We start from the raw sequence: 16,974 nt of genomic DNA on the forward strand, positions 1-16,974 counted from the left end.
CATGGTATTTTCTTTGTAGTTTTCCTGTGGGGAAATACCCCATCCTTGAGTAAGCAGAGAAGCAGGGAGGAAACAGAGAAAGCCAACAATAAATTTTTTTTTTTTTTTTTTGCGTTACGCGGGCCTCTCACTGTTGTGGCCTCTCCCGCTGAGAAGCACAGGCTCCTGACGCGCAGGCTCAGCGGCCATGGCTCACGGGCCCAGCTGCTCCGCGGCATGTGGGATCTTCCTGGACCGGGGCACGAACCCGTGTCCCCTGCATCGGCAGGCGGACTCTCAACCACTGCGCCACCAGGGAAGCCCAAATTGGTTGTTTTGACACTTATTTGTAGCTTGGGATAATTAATTTTTTAGGAAGGGAGAAGATTCTTTGCTTTGGTTACTCTGTGCCTTTTCACTACCAAGGACTTGAAACAGTAGTTTTACATAGCTATTTAACAGATTTAAGGCTTCATTCCACATCCAGATGGGAAGATAGAATTATTTCTTTTGTGAAATTCAAGTGATCAATAGAATTTTACAATTATAATTTCTAAAATATGAAATTTTTATTTTTTCCCTTTCACAATATGACTTGGTTGTTTAAATTCGACAACTTAGAAATTGTTAGTAAATCTTAAATTTCTTTTGTTTAAACTTTGTGCATTCTTGAAAATAACATCTAGCAGATTGAAAATGGTCTTGGTAAAATAAGAAAAAGAAAACGTTAGGTTCATGGTATTTATATTCTCATAAAATGCTTTAGTTCTCTTTTACGGATTCACTGCAGACATTATCACTGCAGCTGTCACTATAGGGTTAAACATTTGCTATTTTATAACATATGAAAGCAGTTAAGCTGTTTGGAATTGTTTACTTGCTAAAACCAGTGTTAGTCAGCAGAGGCAGTACACCAGATTTCCTTGTGGCTTTTCGTGGAAAATGTTAAAAGCGCACTCATTTTTCAGTTACAGAGTTTTTTAGTTTGATCTGGATTAGTCACAGAACTGGCATGAACCTTCTCATTGTGAAGGCTGTCCAAATGCACTATTTTTTTTCTCCTGCTAGAGGAAGTTGCATCCTGAGCAGTAGCTCAGCTCTCTGGTAAGTGTAACATGTGAGCATTACTAGGCATTTCATTCTGCGGTTCTGCAGTCTTTGCTCTTCAGACTGTTGCTCAGTTGAAATGCTACTGTGGCTCCGATCCTGAGGTTATTTTTTAAGGACCTACTCATTTGGAGGTGTCATTGGCATTTTGCAAGATCATCTGAGGAACAGGAAAGCATCTGAAATCGACTGAAAAGGGTAACTGTAGCGGTTTTCACAGTGGAAGGAAACTATACTGGCACAGAGGCAGATGATTGAATAAAGTAGTTGGCTCAAAGAAGATGCACAGTCTGCTGTTTCTTCCTCTGAATGAAGAGTCTTTAATGGAAGCTGTATTCATGTGGAGATCAAAGAAAACACTGGAATGATAAACTACTGGGTTTTTTTTTCCCCTTCTCTTTTTTAAAAATGAAAAGCCTGAAGCAGTAATTTGAGCTCAGATGCCTTCTAATTCCTTCGCAGCCTGCCTGTTCCATTCGGATTCTCCGCTAACACCATTTCTGCCTGGTGCCTGTGTCCTTTTGCTGGAGCAGCTACAGACCACTGCCTGATGGAGGAAGAATGAACGCTCTGCCTTGCCTATGCTGTCGATGGGAATAAAGCTAACTGTGTTTCTTATATGTAATATCTGGATTATTCAAGCCGTATTCTAGTACCAAGAGTCCTGTTGTCTCTTGTGGTCTGACTCATCGCATGTAAATGTACTGCAGCTTTGCTATTAATGCAGAGTGTTGTTTGTTTTTTTTTCTTTCTCAAACACAGAAAGAATTGTCAACCTCTGAGCAACATTTTGAGAATTTGTATTGAGCTCTAGATGTATTTTTTTTCTGGATAGTATCAGCATTAAACCAGTGAAGCTGAAGAAATGAAGACAAATTAGAAGTGGAAACAGAACAATGAGATTTTATTTTTTGTTTTCAATTATAAGCAAGCCAGCTACTGGTAACTATATGACCTTGCAGGCAAGAGTGGGTACAGCTGCGATCTTCTCTGTCACAGCAGTTGTTTCTCATCTTATTCTGCAGCGTGTGTTGATGTCACCCAGACAGTGATCGTTTTATGCAAGTAAATTTCTATGAAACAGAGGGATATGATGACTGTTTTGGTAGGGGAAAAATATTTTTAAATGAGCTTGTCCTGGACTCAGTTTTAGTTATGACATGTTGATGTCAAATTTCTTTTGAGTTTTACAGTAACCCAACAGAAAATAACAGAATTGTTTTCTTAGTAAGTTACAAGTATGTAGTTATAATTTTAAACTTCACTTTTTCCGATAGTATTTATTAACTTAAAAAAACCAGCTGCGCTGTTCAGAGAATGATTCTAAGTGTTATACAGAAGAGGAGGAAAAACTACTTGTGCTCTTCCAACTGTGACTTTTATCACATAGCTTAGAATTCAGTTTTTTAAAAGAGCGAATGAGTCGAGTGTGTATTGTTGTTTTGGAGGAGGTAGAAGATGAGTCTCCTGCATTCATTTCTAAGTTGCCACAGGAAAATAAGTCCCTACATTCTCCACCTTCGGGAAGTGTTTTGGTAAGATATGAGAGTTTATGTTTACTGTATACTGCTGAACTAGTAGGATAAATTTTATTTTTTAAGAATAAATGTAATTTGCACTAGTTTCATTAAAAACCCAAATTAAAGCAGTATAGGTGTGTGAATATGATGCAATATTACTTGTATATGAATGCACACATTTCTGATTTTCACTTTTTCAGATATTTAGATAACATTTCAGACTTTATCTCTTAATCTCTTAAAAAGACTTAAAAATAATTTGAGGATAGTAGTTATAGCACCCACATTTCTGTTTTCACTTAGTGGTTTTAAAAACTGATGTAACAGGAATGAGGGACTGTATGTTTTAGGAAAGGTTGACTACTGCCAGCAACACCGAGGCACAGCCTTTTCTGTAATGAATTGTATGTATTTACATGCAAGGCTGTTATATGAAAAAGAGTCAGACTTCATCTTTAATCTTATTTTTAATGCTGTTGTCAATTGACTTCTTGTTTGACTAGTATAATATGGTACCTTATCAGGGAGGCTGTGTCGTTGATTAAGAACTTGTTATATTTAGATGTTCATGTGTCTGCCTCTTCATGCTATTCAGGTTTACAGTAATTTTTGGTCTTTGAATAGTAGTGATTTTCATCAACGGCCAGATTTTCTTTCTTTGGGTTTTTATCTTTATACATGTAATACTAACGCATGCAAGTTGTTTGGTGCCCCAAACAGAACTTTTCAAGGAGGCCTTCGTGGGCCTCCACATGGGCTAGGAACTACTTGTTTGACAAGTTATATCCCACAAATAGATGTTGAGATGTCACACTTGTATTTGGAAGAGACTTTCTTTTTACCGTATGTATATTCAGAAGGCCTCCACTCATATAAAATAAAATCTGATTATGCTTATGCTACCTAATTTTGGTCATACGATATTGATATTTTTTTTTAATTAGGATTTTTTTTTCCAAGGAGGAATCCTGTACTTTCATATGATTTGACTCCATGAAACTTGGTTCATGTCAAAAGCCAAGTGATTATTATGATAGGGAAGAAAATTTTTAGATTTAAAAGTTATGTGGAAATAGCTTTAGAATCATCCATGTGGTGTGATTAATGTTTTTATTACTCTCTTGTATTTTAGCCATCACTGGTGCAAGCTATATTTAATGGAGATCCTGATGAAGTTCGAGCACTAATATTTAAGAAAGAAGATGTTAACTTTCAGGTAAAACAGTTTCACTGATACCAGCCTTGAAACCTACTTTCCTAGAGTTATGATTTTTGTTAAAAGGCATAACACAATTCTGTAACAGCTGTTTTAAACGAGGGTTAGAAGGGTCTTGAAGCAAACAGGAAGGGACTGGACATATATTCAGGGTAATGACTAAAGCACAGGAGAACTAGGAGCCAATGCGGGTTTTTTGTTCCCCCAACTTCGTACTTTGAAATTTTTCACAGAACAGTTGAAAAAAGACTTTGAATACCCATATAACGTCCACTTATATCCAGCATTGATAACATTTACCACATTTGCTTTCTCTCCCATATTTACACAGATTATATTTATACTACACATATATTTTTTTCTTTCTTTTGCTGAATCCCATTTGTAAGTAAGTTATAGACATCATGACACTTCACTGTTAAATACTTGTGTGCATTTCAGATGAGGGTTCTTTTTTTGTGAACTTGAAAGAAGAGACATGTCTGTAAAATTTATATCATCTAACTTGATTGTGAGATCAAATTTACTTTCTGTGAATAACATTATACACAAAGACTCATCTGTTTGGGGTCTCGCAGTAAATAAAGACATATTGTTTGAAAATTCCTCAGACTTTTAAAGATACAGTGGATTTAACATTCAGGACTGACATGACGGACAGTTTTAGAAAGAGTGGGCATATGGATAATTTCCTTCCATATATGTTTCTCCAGTGACCAGACGTTTTATAATTTACTAAATTGAGGCTGAAAATATATAATTAACTATAATAAGATCAAATTTATTAATGTATATGTTTTTACTGGAAGTGACTGTTTTCAGTATCTTTTTTATACATAATTCAGTTCTCTGAATGATGGAGAGTAGGGAGAGGTCATGATTCCTAAGGTCCCTATAGCAACAGCAAAACAGATGACCTGGAATTGATTGGCCGGTTCTAAGAAAGCTGTGCTCTGCCAGCTCATCTCCAACTCTTATCTTTTCCCTCATTCTTTTGGACAGTACTATTGTGACCACTTGATGTTAAGTAGATATAAGAGGTATTTATCTTATTTTTAAAGGTTGAATTAACTGAATAGATTTGAAACTTTAACTAAAATGGTTCATCATTACACTTTTTTGCCTTAAACATTCCTAAGTGAATTGCATTTAAGTTTATATTTATTGGAAACATGCACCTAGTTCAGGATTTATTTTAAACGGAGCGCTGGTCACTTTACGTAACTGGGGTGTTCTAGAGAGTCTACTTTCCGTAAGACAGAAAATAACTATAGGTGTATAGACTGAGGAAAAGGAGAAAAAGGCTTTCTGTTCTGTTTAACTCTAGTATTTTTTGTTTTAAATAGAACTAACAAATCTCATCTTGGTGAGAAAGTTTGGAATATAATCCTACTTACCATGGTTAATTTCTCCATCATTACAAAGTCTCATTATAGCCAACTGCTTTTCTGCCATAATAATCAAATTATCTTAAGTTTTTAAAATTTTATGCTCAAAAAATCATGTTTGAGCATCAGTTTATTCTGCTGTGATGTCCTTGGGAGGTATTGTGTTATCCGTAACTAGTGTGTGACCCCCTAACTTTTATGACTTTTAGCTTCTGCTTTTCTCCTTATAGATTCCTTTCCTTGCTTACTTTTAAAACATCGTTTCTTAACATCTACTAGCTTGTTCTCTTGCTCTGAAACTTAGAACCAAGCTTAGAACTAAAAGTCTGGTTAGTGCTTCAAATCAGTATGAGAGTGACTTTGTCTTCAGTGATTCATGAGTTTTTGACAAATTTTTTTACAGTTGCTTTTCTCATGTGACTCTTCACAGTTGAGAGTATAGTCATAATTATCAGATGTGTTAAGTCTTTGGCCATTGTTCTAATTTAGGATGGTAGTTTGTGTTTGTTTTTTTTTTCTATTTTTGTCCTCTAAGGAATCGCATAGAGTTTTAAGAGGCAGGTATGTATGTTTGTGTATGTGCAGGTGTGTGTAATAAAACTTACACTGTTTTGTAGTATAAAACCCACTCACTCTTGATAGGTGATAAAATATTTTTAAGCTTTATGTCAGTGCGACAGTGGTGTTTTTCTAAAATAGATTTATTTAAATGAGTATTTGAGAATAACAGCTGACTTTTTGAAATTTACATTTTTTGCAGTTATTTTTATAAAATTTTAGAGTGGGTAAAAGAGCTCACATTTGGTTCTATACTGTTAAGTAAACATTGTTAATTATTTTAGGTTAGCTTCTTGAGTCATATCCTGAAGTTCTGAATACTGTGGATCACTAAATAGCATCTTTCTTAGTAACACACCTAATTGATTTTTTAAAAAACTAATATAAAATATTACACATTCATATTATTTGGTCTGAGAAGGAAGTCTTTTATTGTAGAAGCTAGCTGAGATGATTTCACTAGAAAATACTGGAGTTTTATATTTGGAGGCTTTGGGCCACAAGTAGTTGACTGAGTAAATATAGGTTTATTGCTTATATAGTAATTTAATCCAGAACAAGGTGATTGGTGGGGGGTTGGTTAAGACAGTAATGTCGTATCTCTGAGTGAGCTTCTCTGTGAGACTCTTGGCTTTCTTCTCCTGGTAAAGAAATGATTGCTGTATCCTGCACTCAAGACAAACAGCCAGAGAAAGTGGAAAGGAAATTCTCCCTGTACATTTCCTTTTTTAATCAAGCAAAAAGATCTTTTCCAGAATTCCCACAAAACTCCCGCTGAGTTTCCTCTGTTACAAGCCCACTGTAAACCAGTCCACCAGCAGAGGTAGAAGGGGATTAACTTTTTGCTTAGATCAGTCATTGTTCATCACCTGGTTCATCCCCTAGGGTGAGAGGCTTATCATCAGTGATTATATTGCACTCCGTATCTGGAGAAAATCAGCATTTTCATGAAGGAATAAAAGGGAAATAGTTGTTTGGATAGGTAACCTAGGAGAAGAAGATTTTTTATTGCCTAAAAATAGTTGAAATAGCAAACTTTTAGAAGAATAAGTAAAACAAACAGGTGAAACGGTCAAAAAAAATTTAAAGGCAGATTGGTATACATAATGTAAAGAACAGTTGGAGCATAAGTTGTAAGACCTAAGTGCTTCTATCTTCTTACCTTTATGCTACATGAACAAATCCATTTCACTTATTATGACTCACTTTTCTTTTGTAAAATGTGTGGGATTACATTAATGGCCTTCATGTTTTTTTCACACCCCAAATTTGGGATGCTCTAAAAGTTCCAAGTGACCTTGAATGACCTCCTGATTTTGCCCAGAAGGTTTCATTTGTATTTTCAGGTTTATGTGGCTAAAATAATAATAATAATAATAATAATAATAATAATAATAATAATAAATGCCTTTGTCTAGGATTTACCAGAACTTAATGCCATGCCATGTTGTGGAGCCCAAATAATTAAATTTGAAATATTAATAACACATTTCAGAGGAAAGGTATGACTTTATAAGAAAATTTTCTACAAGCAGAAATTGTTTTTCTTAATCCACAGTGATAGAAATTGGTGTTAATTATAGACTTTATTTCAGAGACAGTGATGTACCTAAACATTTTTATGGTACCTGCTTTAACTCACACAGCAATCTTGTAAAGTTGGTAGGTTAACATTTCCATCCCACCAATAGGTGACAGAACTAAAACTTAGAAAGTATATAGCAGAACAGACATTTGAACCTATGTAGATTTGACAGAAGCTGGGAAATAAAAAAGTAAATTGGAGAGAAATATTTTTTCTTTTGCCAAATAGTGCCATAAAGCAATAATTGTTAAAAAATGGATTTTTCCCCCTAAAAGTTATGTCCACATTCTTTGTGGACTCCTACCTTTTAATCTGTAATACAAATGTGATCCTGATTTTCATAGTCAAGTGCTATTAAATTTTAGCGTTGCAAATGAGTGAATAAACAAGCCTCCCTTAGTGCCATGTTCTTTGGCTGGTTAAAAATGTCATTCGAAGTAGTGTCAGACTGGGGGTAATTATAATCTAGCCAACACCATTTTTAGTGTTTAAAACAGGAAGTCTTAGATTATGACTTCTGTGACTGTGACCCTTTTTAAACTCAAAAGAATTGATTAAGAGCTAGTCAGTAGATCTTGCCTGTATCATATAAACTTGATAATTTTGAAAATGCTACCTTGTATATTTTACATATTGGTTTCTGAATTTAGATGTACTTTTTTATTCAGAATATTTTGGGATTGATTTTGCCAAAGTAGTCTTCAAAATTATTAACATCTTCTAAGCTTTCAAAAATACTTTCTGGGATCATTGAAATGATGTTGCTTTTACTTTGTCAGGTGAAGTGTTTGGCAAATACATACACGTACGTGGATGTACATCACACAAGCAGTTCCTTTGTTTTCATTATTATTGTAATAAGTTAGTTGGCAGTTTACACAAAGTAGTAAACTATAAATTTACACAGGTTGCCTGAATTCCACCCACCCTCATTCTTCACAGTGTCCTCTAGTCTTTTCTAGAAATTAGCAAGAAGTGCTCTAATCTTTAATAAATCTTTCTTGTGACCACAAGTTGCTTCTGCTGGCTGTCAGTACCCCAAGCTGTTGATGTTTCTGGAGAGGTTCTTAAAAACCTCCTCAAGTAACTCAGTTACTTGAGGTTATATGAACTCTCTGTCCCAAAACTGTATGTGTGTACATGGTCTTCTGTAGTTAGTATTGTGGCCCGCAAACCTCCAGCCCCATATCAAGTGTACCCACCCAGTTCCCAGCTGGCTTCCACAGAGCGTGGGGTGAAACGGGGAGGTGGTGAAGAGAGAAGAACCAGGTCGGCTTCCACCCTGGAGAGGGTTGCCCTGTAGTTTCTCCATCCCTAGAAACTGCACCTCTCCTCTGTTCTTGCCAGTGCTTCTAGATTTCAGCCTCAGATTTTAAAATTTTCTTCACCAATGTTCTTGTTCCCTCCAAGATCCATAAACGAGCGTATGTTCCATGTCATTGTGACTAAATGGCTGTTATGCTGGTCCTGAAACAAAGGAGGTTTTGTCTAATGAAACCAGCTGTTTTTTCAGCTAGAAACTGGTGGTGATTTATCTTTGTACTCCATTCATTGTTTTTTATTTGGCATATATGTTTCTTCATTTTCCTTTTTTTCATCCCGTATATTTGGGGAATCAGTCCATACCAGTCTAGAGAGAGCTTCCTTATTCTTTATAATCACATAGTTCTACACTTAGGTGTTTATAACAATTTATTTAACCAATCCCCCTCGTGGAGGGCATTTGGGTTATTATTAGTCTTTATTGCTAATTGGTAATAAATGAGATAAATTCACCAAGTAAACAGACATTCTGGTGGGCAAGCAAAACTTTATTTATTTTTTAAGTAAAAGGTTTATTTAGAGGGATACACACTCCATAAACAGAGTGTAGGCTGACTCAGAAGGCGAGAGCATGGAAGCAAAACTTAGAATGTTGGGATTTATTATGAATTATTTAAATATATTATCAACTTTCCAAATAGACTAAATGTCCTCTAAGTTCTTTATTTGAAGCAATTTTAGTGGACATGTTTGTATAAATTGGTGGTGGGTAAATAATGATAGTTATATAGCATAGTAAAAATTTCATAGATTGTGTCCTAAATTTCAGCCTGAGCTGAAATTACTGATTGGTCTGGTAAGTCTCATCTAGCACCTCAGCCTATTTTTATTTAAGTTTTATTGAGGTATAATTGACATTGCAATAAATTGCATATATTTAAAGTGTATAATTTCATAAGTTTTGACATGGGTGGGTATATGCCTGTGAAACGATCACCACAATCAAGATAGTTAACATTCCCATCATTCCCAAAGGATTCCATTTGCCCCTGACCTCTGATCTGCTTTGTGTCACTATAGATTAATTTGAATTTTCCAGAGCTTTATACGATGTCCTCCTTTTATCTAGCTCTTTTCTCTCAGCATAATTATTTTGAGATTCATCCGTGTTGAGGCATGTGTTAACAGTTCATTACTTTCTGTTGCTGAATAGTATTCAGTTGTATCAATATACACAATTTGTTTATCCACTCACCTGTTGATGGAGTTTAGTTGTTTTTCTTTTTCATCTATTACAAATAAAGCTACTGTGAAGGCATGTCTACAAGTCTTTGTATGAACATATGCTTTCCTTTCTCTTGGGTAATATATGTTGATGGAACGGTCAAACCATATGGTAGGTGTATGTTTAACTTTTTAAGAAACTGCCAGCTCTTTCCGAACTGGTTATACCATTATACATTCCCACCAACGGGATATGAGAACTACAGTTTTTTCCACACGTTGCCAATATTTGGTATGATTAGTCTTTTCTAATCTTAAACATTCTAATAGATGAGTATCTCACTGTGGCTTTAATTTGCATTTCTGAGATAACTGATGATGTTGAGCATCTTTTCATTACTTCTTGGCAATCTTTGTATCCTTGGTGAAATGTCTTTTCAAATGTTTTTGCTTATTTTTTTCCTTATTGGATAGTTTCTTACTTTTGAGTTCTATATGTTCTGGACACAAGTCCTCAATCTGGCTTTATTTTCACTCTCTTATGAGTGTTTTTGGAGAGCAGAAGTTTAAAAATTTGATGATGTCCAATTTATCAGTTTTATTCTTTTATGGATTTTTGTTTTGGTGATGTGTCTAAAAAAGTCTCTCTTGGTGTCACATAGATTTTCTCATATCTTCTAGAAGTTTATAGTTAAAATTTTACATTTAGATCTACAGCCTATTTCAAGTTAATAATTGCATGTGGTACAAGGTGTATGTCAAAGTTCACTTTTTTACATATGGATATATCCAGTTGTTAAAATATTTGTTGCAAAGGGGAGTTCCCTGGTGGCCTAGTGGTTAGGATTCTGGGCTTTCACTGCCATGGCCTGGGTTCAGTCCCTTGTCGAGGAACTGAGAATCCCACAAGCCACAAGGCGTGGTCAGAAAACAATTTTTTTGTTGAAAAGACTATACTTTCTTTACTGAACTTGCCTTTGCATTTTACCAAAAGTCAATTGTCGATATATGTGTAGATCTATTTATGGACTCTGTTATGTTCCATTGACGTATTTGTGTAGCTCAACACCAATACCACACCATTATGATACTATACTTTTATAATAAGTCTTGAAACCAACTTTTTTCGTTTTCAAAATTGTTTTGCCTTGGGCTTCCCTGGTGGCGCAGTGGTTGAGAGTCCACCTGCCGATGCAGGGGATACGGGTTCGTGCCCCGGTCTGGGAGGATCCCACATGCAGCGGAGCGGCTGGGCCCATGGGCCATGGCCGCTGGGCCTGCGCGTCCGGAGCCTGTGCTCCGCGGCGGGAGAGGCCACAGCAGTGAGAGGCCCGTGTACAGCAAAAAAAAAAAAAAAAAATTGTTTTGCCTATTCCAGGTCCTTTGCATTTCTATGTGAATTTTTTAGAATCAGTTTGTCAGTCTTTTGGGGAAAAAGGAAATTGGAATTGTGTTGATCTATAGATGAAATTGGCAAAAATCAACATTTTAGCAATATTGGTTCTCCTTACCTATGAACAAGTTATATTTCTCCATTTATTTAGGTCATTTTTAATTTCCCTCAGCAAATTTTGTAATTCCACATTTACATCTTTTGCAGATTTATCCATATTTTATAAATTTTATTCCGACTATAAATGTTATTTAATTTCAAAATAGGCTAATTATTCTCCACTCCTGAGGTAATTTTTCCTGAGTACTTTATCCAAGGTTCTGGGAGTGATGAGTTTTTCTGGTTTGGCTGGTAGGAACAGGACACTGTTTCCTGTGTGCGAACCAGGCACTGTTCCGTCTAATGCGTGCATTCTCATTGATGGTGATATCACCTCCAACTTGGCAAAAATTGTGTTTTTTGTTGGGATGCATGTGTGTGTGCGTATGTGTGAAAAATCTTACATAGTACCATGATTTGTGGCCCTCTAAAGGGCCGAAGTGTATAAATTAGGTATACAGTGGTATTAAAATTTCATGGGGGCAATTAGGGAGAAAAAAATCTAAAAAGGCTCTTGGGTCAGGGTGATAAGGAAAAAAAAGGTTGAGAAACACTGCTTTAATTATTTTGGATGCTTCTTTTCATGAGTTTCCATTTGGTATTCTTACACACGTCATGTGCTGCTCAGTACTCAGTGGAGTACACGAAGGGATATTCTGCAGGTCTCTGAGATTCTCTCCTTGTACCATCCTCTCCTCTCTGTTACTCTGTCCTGAGAATTCTAATTCTGGTTTTCTCCCCAGACTGTCAGCCCTGTCTGTTCAACTCAGGGAAATATGCCTATTAAAAATATACATAGCTCTGGAAAAGCCATTGAGAAGCATTTTATTGATTGAAACAGCTGACTGACATTCCACTGAATGTTTTCACACTTACACCTTACATATTTTGTGAAATGGCAATTTTTTATTGTAGTCCAGCAGTATTTTTTTTTTTTTTTTTTTTTGCGGTACGCGGGCCTCTCACTGCTGTGGCCTCTCCCATTGCGGAGCACAGGCTCCGGACGCACAGGCTCAGCAGCCATAGCTCACGGGCCTAACCGCTCCGCGGCATGTGGGATCTTTCCGGACCAGGGCACGAACCCGTATCCCCTGCATCGGCAGGCGGACTCTCAACCACTGCGCCACCAGGGAAGCCCCAGCAGTATTTTTTAAAAAGAAATTCTGTACATTAGTTTTCAAAACACTGGTGTTGCATTTGATAATTAAAATTGCCCAATCAAGGACTTCCCTGGTGGTCTAGTGGTTAAGAATCTGCGCTTCCACTGCAGGGGGCACGGGTTCGATCCATGGTCAGGGAACTAAGATCCAACATGCTGCAAGGTGTGGCCAAAAAAAAAAAAAAGAAAAAAAGAAACCAAAAACAAAATTGCCCAATCATAGATGGCATCACCTCTGCTCCCTCTTACTCTTATAAGACCTGGTATTGATATGTAATTTTGGCGTTTTATTTTTTTATGAAAAGCAAGTAAGCCTTAGCCTAGGAGTATCTGATTACTGCTAAATTTGTAGAAGAGAGTAAATTCAGTATTTAGAATAGGATGCTCTGTGGACTTGTCTTTTTAATATTACTACTGATAGAGCAATATCTAGATTACAACATGAATTAATACTAGATTCAAAACTTCTTAAATAGAATTTGTCCCAGGGCAAGAATCATGCCTTCCACTGTGTAAGACAGGTAGCACTGGAAAGGGATTTTGGAGGTCTAGTAGTTACATCATCTGTTATAGATGAGGCAAAAATAAGACCCCTGGAGTTTATTTGGTCACTTCCATTTAGCAGAAATAGCTTAAGAGCCTGGTTTTGTGAATGTCCAGTTCAGTTTTCTGCCCATGTTGTCTCCCCTGGCTTGACACCCCTCATTTCTGCCCAGTGGGTTACTATTACAGCAAAGCTCTTAGCTTTTCTCTTGTAGCCGTAAGTATATAAGCCCTTAGTAAATTCTTGATAGCCTAATTTGATATAATTTGGTGTGTTGGTTCATTCCCTTGACGAATATGTGCCATTTACCATGCTGGGTATTGGGGAGACCAGTCATACATACTTTTTTCCCCTGTTGTTCATGCTCTTTCCCGACTCAGGATATCAGTTGTGCCCACATTGTCTCCAACTCCCTTTACCTCGTCTTCAATTTCTGTTCATTCTGCAGATTGCAGCTTATGTCAGGCAGAACTCTACGACGGCCTACAAAGTTCTCATTCCCTGGTGTACATCTCCTGTATAATCTCCTGTACTGTAAATATGATAGCATGGCACTTCTGTGATGAGTTTATGACATCTGGCACAGTTGGCTTTAGGAAAGTGAGATTAGCTGGATGGACCAGACCTAATGACATGAACTCTTTAAATCTGGATCTAGAGTCAGAAATAAAGGGAGTAAGGAATGTGATATGAGGCAGATTCTCTGCTGTTGACTTTGAAGATGGAGGGGGCCATATGCCAAAGACTGTGGGACTGTGGGAGCAGAGGGATCCTTCTGGCTGACAGTCAGGAAGGAAAATTGGAACTTCAGTCTCTCAACTACAAGGAACCAAATTTTGCCTGAATGAGCATAGAAGTGACCTTTTCCCTTAGTCAGGCTTCCTTTTGAGAACACAGCCCGTTGACACCTTGGTTTCCACTTTAAGAGCTACCCTGAGCAGAGAACCCAGCCAATACCATACTTGGACTTCTGCCCTACAGACTGGTGAACTAATAAATGAGTGTTGCTTTAAGCTGCTGTACTTATGGTAATTTGTTATGCAGCAATAGAAAACTAATACAAGACTTAAGTATCTCTTTTTCTGGAACACCTTTCCTAGTCCCCGAGGTAGTATTATGTTAGCCTAATAGATGGCTGTAGCACTCTGAACTTCTCCTTTGTAACACTCAATTTATTTGTGTCATGTTCAGTAACTCTCTGGAGATACAGACCTTGTTTGTGTTCTGTATTTATACCCAGTATAGTCATCCCTCAGCATCCATGGAGGATTGATTCCAGAACACCCTCCCCCATCTCCGCCAGACAACCAAAATCTGTGGATGCTCAACAAGACCCTTGTACAAAACGGTGTAGTGTTTGCCATTTGTATAACGTACGCACGTCCTCCCATCTTCCTGTATACTTTAAATCATCTCTAGATGACTTACAATATCTAATACAATGTAAATAGTATGTAAATAGCTGTAAATATAATGTAAATGCTATATAAATAGTTGCTGGCCTGGGACAAATTCAAGTTTTGATTTTTGGAACTTTCTGGAATTTTGTTTTCCAAGTAGTTTTGATCCATGGATACAGAAGGCCGACTGTAAGTAGTAGCCATTTAAAAAGTGTTAGAAATGAGTAAATAAAAATAAGGCATAGTCTCTGACTTTAGCAAGTTTATAATCCAGAGTGTTTGGCTGTATTGTTTGTAGGTGTTTTCTTGTTTGTGTCAGGGGTGTGTGGGTTTTGGGTTTGGTGGGTGGGGGCAGTCTACTGTCAGTTGCCCAAGTGCAATTAAGCTAAACAGGTTTCTTTCCACAGTCTTTTTGCCTTGCATTCCCATCAGTACTTGTTTAGACAATTCAAATCACTTTGACATAGGAAGGGTGAATTCTTTAAAAAAAGCAAAACCAAAAAAACATGTGTGCTTGCAATTCAGGCAAGCAAAGGCTCTCGTGAAAAATAAATTTATCATTTGCACCATTCTGCTGATGATCTATCAGAGCATTGACTTTAAAGGGACAGCTGGAGGTAGACCTGTTCCACCCTATTCTCTGAGGAGGGGACTAAATCCCATCTTCCCTCAATGCTCAGGAACAGAAGTTGGCTCTTAGGGAAGGCATTTAATAAAGTTTTTAGCATTTGCATTTCCCTGACAACCTCGAAAGCAGCTTTACTGTTGTATTACAAGTCTAAATCATACTCAGTAAATAGAAGTAAAGTTTGCAGGGTTGCTGAGCATGACACAAAAGCAACACAGGAAATAATAGAAACGTTGCAGGTGAAGAGGGGATTCAGAGATGTCATTCAGTGTTAAGAACTGTCTAATAAAGCCAAGTGTATAGTTTTTTGATAACATGGGGTTCAGTTTTCATTCAGATCATGTTGCCAAAACAGTGACACATATAAACAAGTCTAAATAGCTAATACATTGGTAATTTTATGTAAACCAAAGTACCTGTAATAGCCAGAGTCAGATTTGGGAAAGGAAACTTCTTGTCCCATCCTATCCCAAATCATGTATTGACAAATAAAATATTTTAGATGATAATTTTAGATTATCTGCTGTGAAAGTGAGTGATTTGAGTCAATTAATTACTAAATATACATTTTTCATAAAATAACAATGATAAAACCTTGAGATATTTTTTGTATCTTAGCATAATTATTTGTTGAGGAAAACGTAAATTACATAAATATTTTAAACTAATAATGTATCATTTTTTCCCCTCAGTAGTTTTTCTAAAGAATCAATGATTTGAATATGACTTACCCAAGTGATTTGAAGCATGTTTTCTTGTACAAGTGCAAAAAATAATAATTTATTCATTTTAGAATATATTTGTCTTCGTATGAGAAAACAGTTAAAAATGCTATATGTCAAGTTTTTATCATTAGTTTGGAAGATAGATATGTACAGTGAGGGTTTTGGTGTTTTGTTTACATAGAAACTAGATTATTTTGTTTGAGTGTTTTCAGATTGCGTTGCACAAATTTCTAGTAATAAAATTTCTATTTTTATTCTTAATTCCCTTGTAGATCCAAATGGTAGTTGGGGGAAGGGCACGGGTGTAAGCGTAGTTTTCTTTTCCAATATTCAGGAGACTTTCATTTTCATTTTGAACATTAGTTCAGGAGAATGAATCTTGACAAACCAACAAAGGAAGCTACTTTTCTTAAGCTGAAATATTGTTTCAGAGCCTGTCTTTTCTGCCAATTTTTTTTTTAAGGATTTCCTTGTTTTTAAAAAGTTGTATGTATGTGTGTATGTATGTATGTATGTGTGTATGTATGCATTTATTTATTTATTTTTGGCTGCATTGGGTCTTCGTTGCTGTGCTCAGGCTTTCTCTAGTTGCAGTGAGTGGGGGCTACTCTTCATTGCGGTGTAGTGGGCTTCTCATTGCAGTGGCCTCTCTTGTTGCAGAGCACAGGCTCTAGGCGCGCGGGCTTCAGTAGTTGCAGCATGTGGGCTCAGTAGTTGTGGCACGCGGGCTTCAGTAGTTGTGGTGCATGGGCTTAGTTGCCTCGCAGCATGTGGGATCTTCCCGGATCAGGAATCGAATCCTTGTCCCCTGCATTGGCAGGCGGATTCTTAAACACTGCGCCACCAGGGAAGTCCATCCCCCAATTTTTTGATGCACGTTTCCTCTTAGTTCAAATGTGTTTTAATTGATATTTTGAAAGAATGTTGAAGCACTCATGTCTGATTTTTTTCTCCTTTCTTGTAACCTTTTAAAAATTATGAAATATAACTCATTTAAAATATGTAGAACAAATACAGAATGTGATGAATTATTTAAATGTAACCACTACCCAGATCAAGAAACAGAACACTGCTAGCATCTCACAAGCGCCCTTTGTGCTCACTTTGTGATTAGAACTGTTTCCTCCCACCCCACAATGTAACCAGTAATCTGACTTTTTTTTTTTTTTTTTTTTTTTTTTTTTTT

General features: G+C 36.6%; 1 protein-coding gene across 3 annotated transcripts in view; it reads left to right on the top strand.

Annotated features, from left to right (window-relative positions):
* The first annotated feature begins 869 nt into the window (after window positions 1-869).
* ANKRD28 (ankyrin repeat domain 28) overlaps window positions 870-16,974 on the top strand; it is a 124,743-nt gene continuing 108,638 nt past the window's right edge. The window contains exons 1-2 of one of the 3 annotated variants that reach the window (XM_007470628.1): window positions 870-1,083; window positions 3,739-3,822. Coding sequence is in view for 2 of the 3 variants with exons in the window: in XM_007470627.1 (XP_007470689.1) it covers window positions 2,505-2,630; window positions 3,739-3,822 (210 nt within the window). In the remaining variant the exon portion in view is untranslated. Of the gene's footprint in view, window positions 1,084-2,388; window positions 2,631-3,738; window positions 3,823-16,974 lie in introns of those variants that run through there. The other 2 variants (XM_007470626.1, XM_007470627.1) reach the window with 2 other exon arrangements.

The sequence above is a fragment of the Lipotes vexillifer genome, unplaced genomic scaffold, assembly GCF_000442215.2.
Source record: "Lipotes vexillifer unplaced genomic scaffold, Lipotes_vexillifer_v1.1 scaffold418, whole genome shotgun sequence".
In the NCBI taxonomy this organism is placed as follows: domain Eukaryota; kingdom Metazoa; phylum Chordata; class Mammalia; order Artiodactyla; family Lipotidae; genus Lipotes; species Lipotes vexillifer.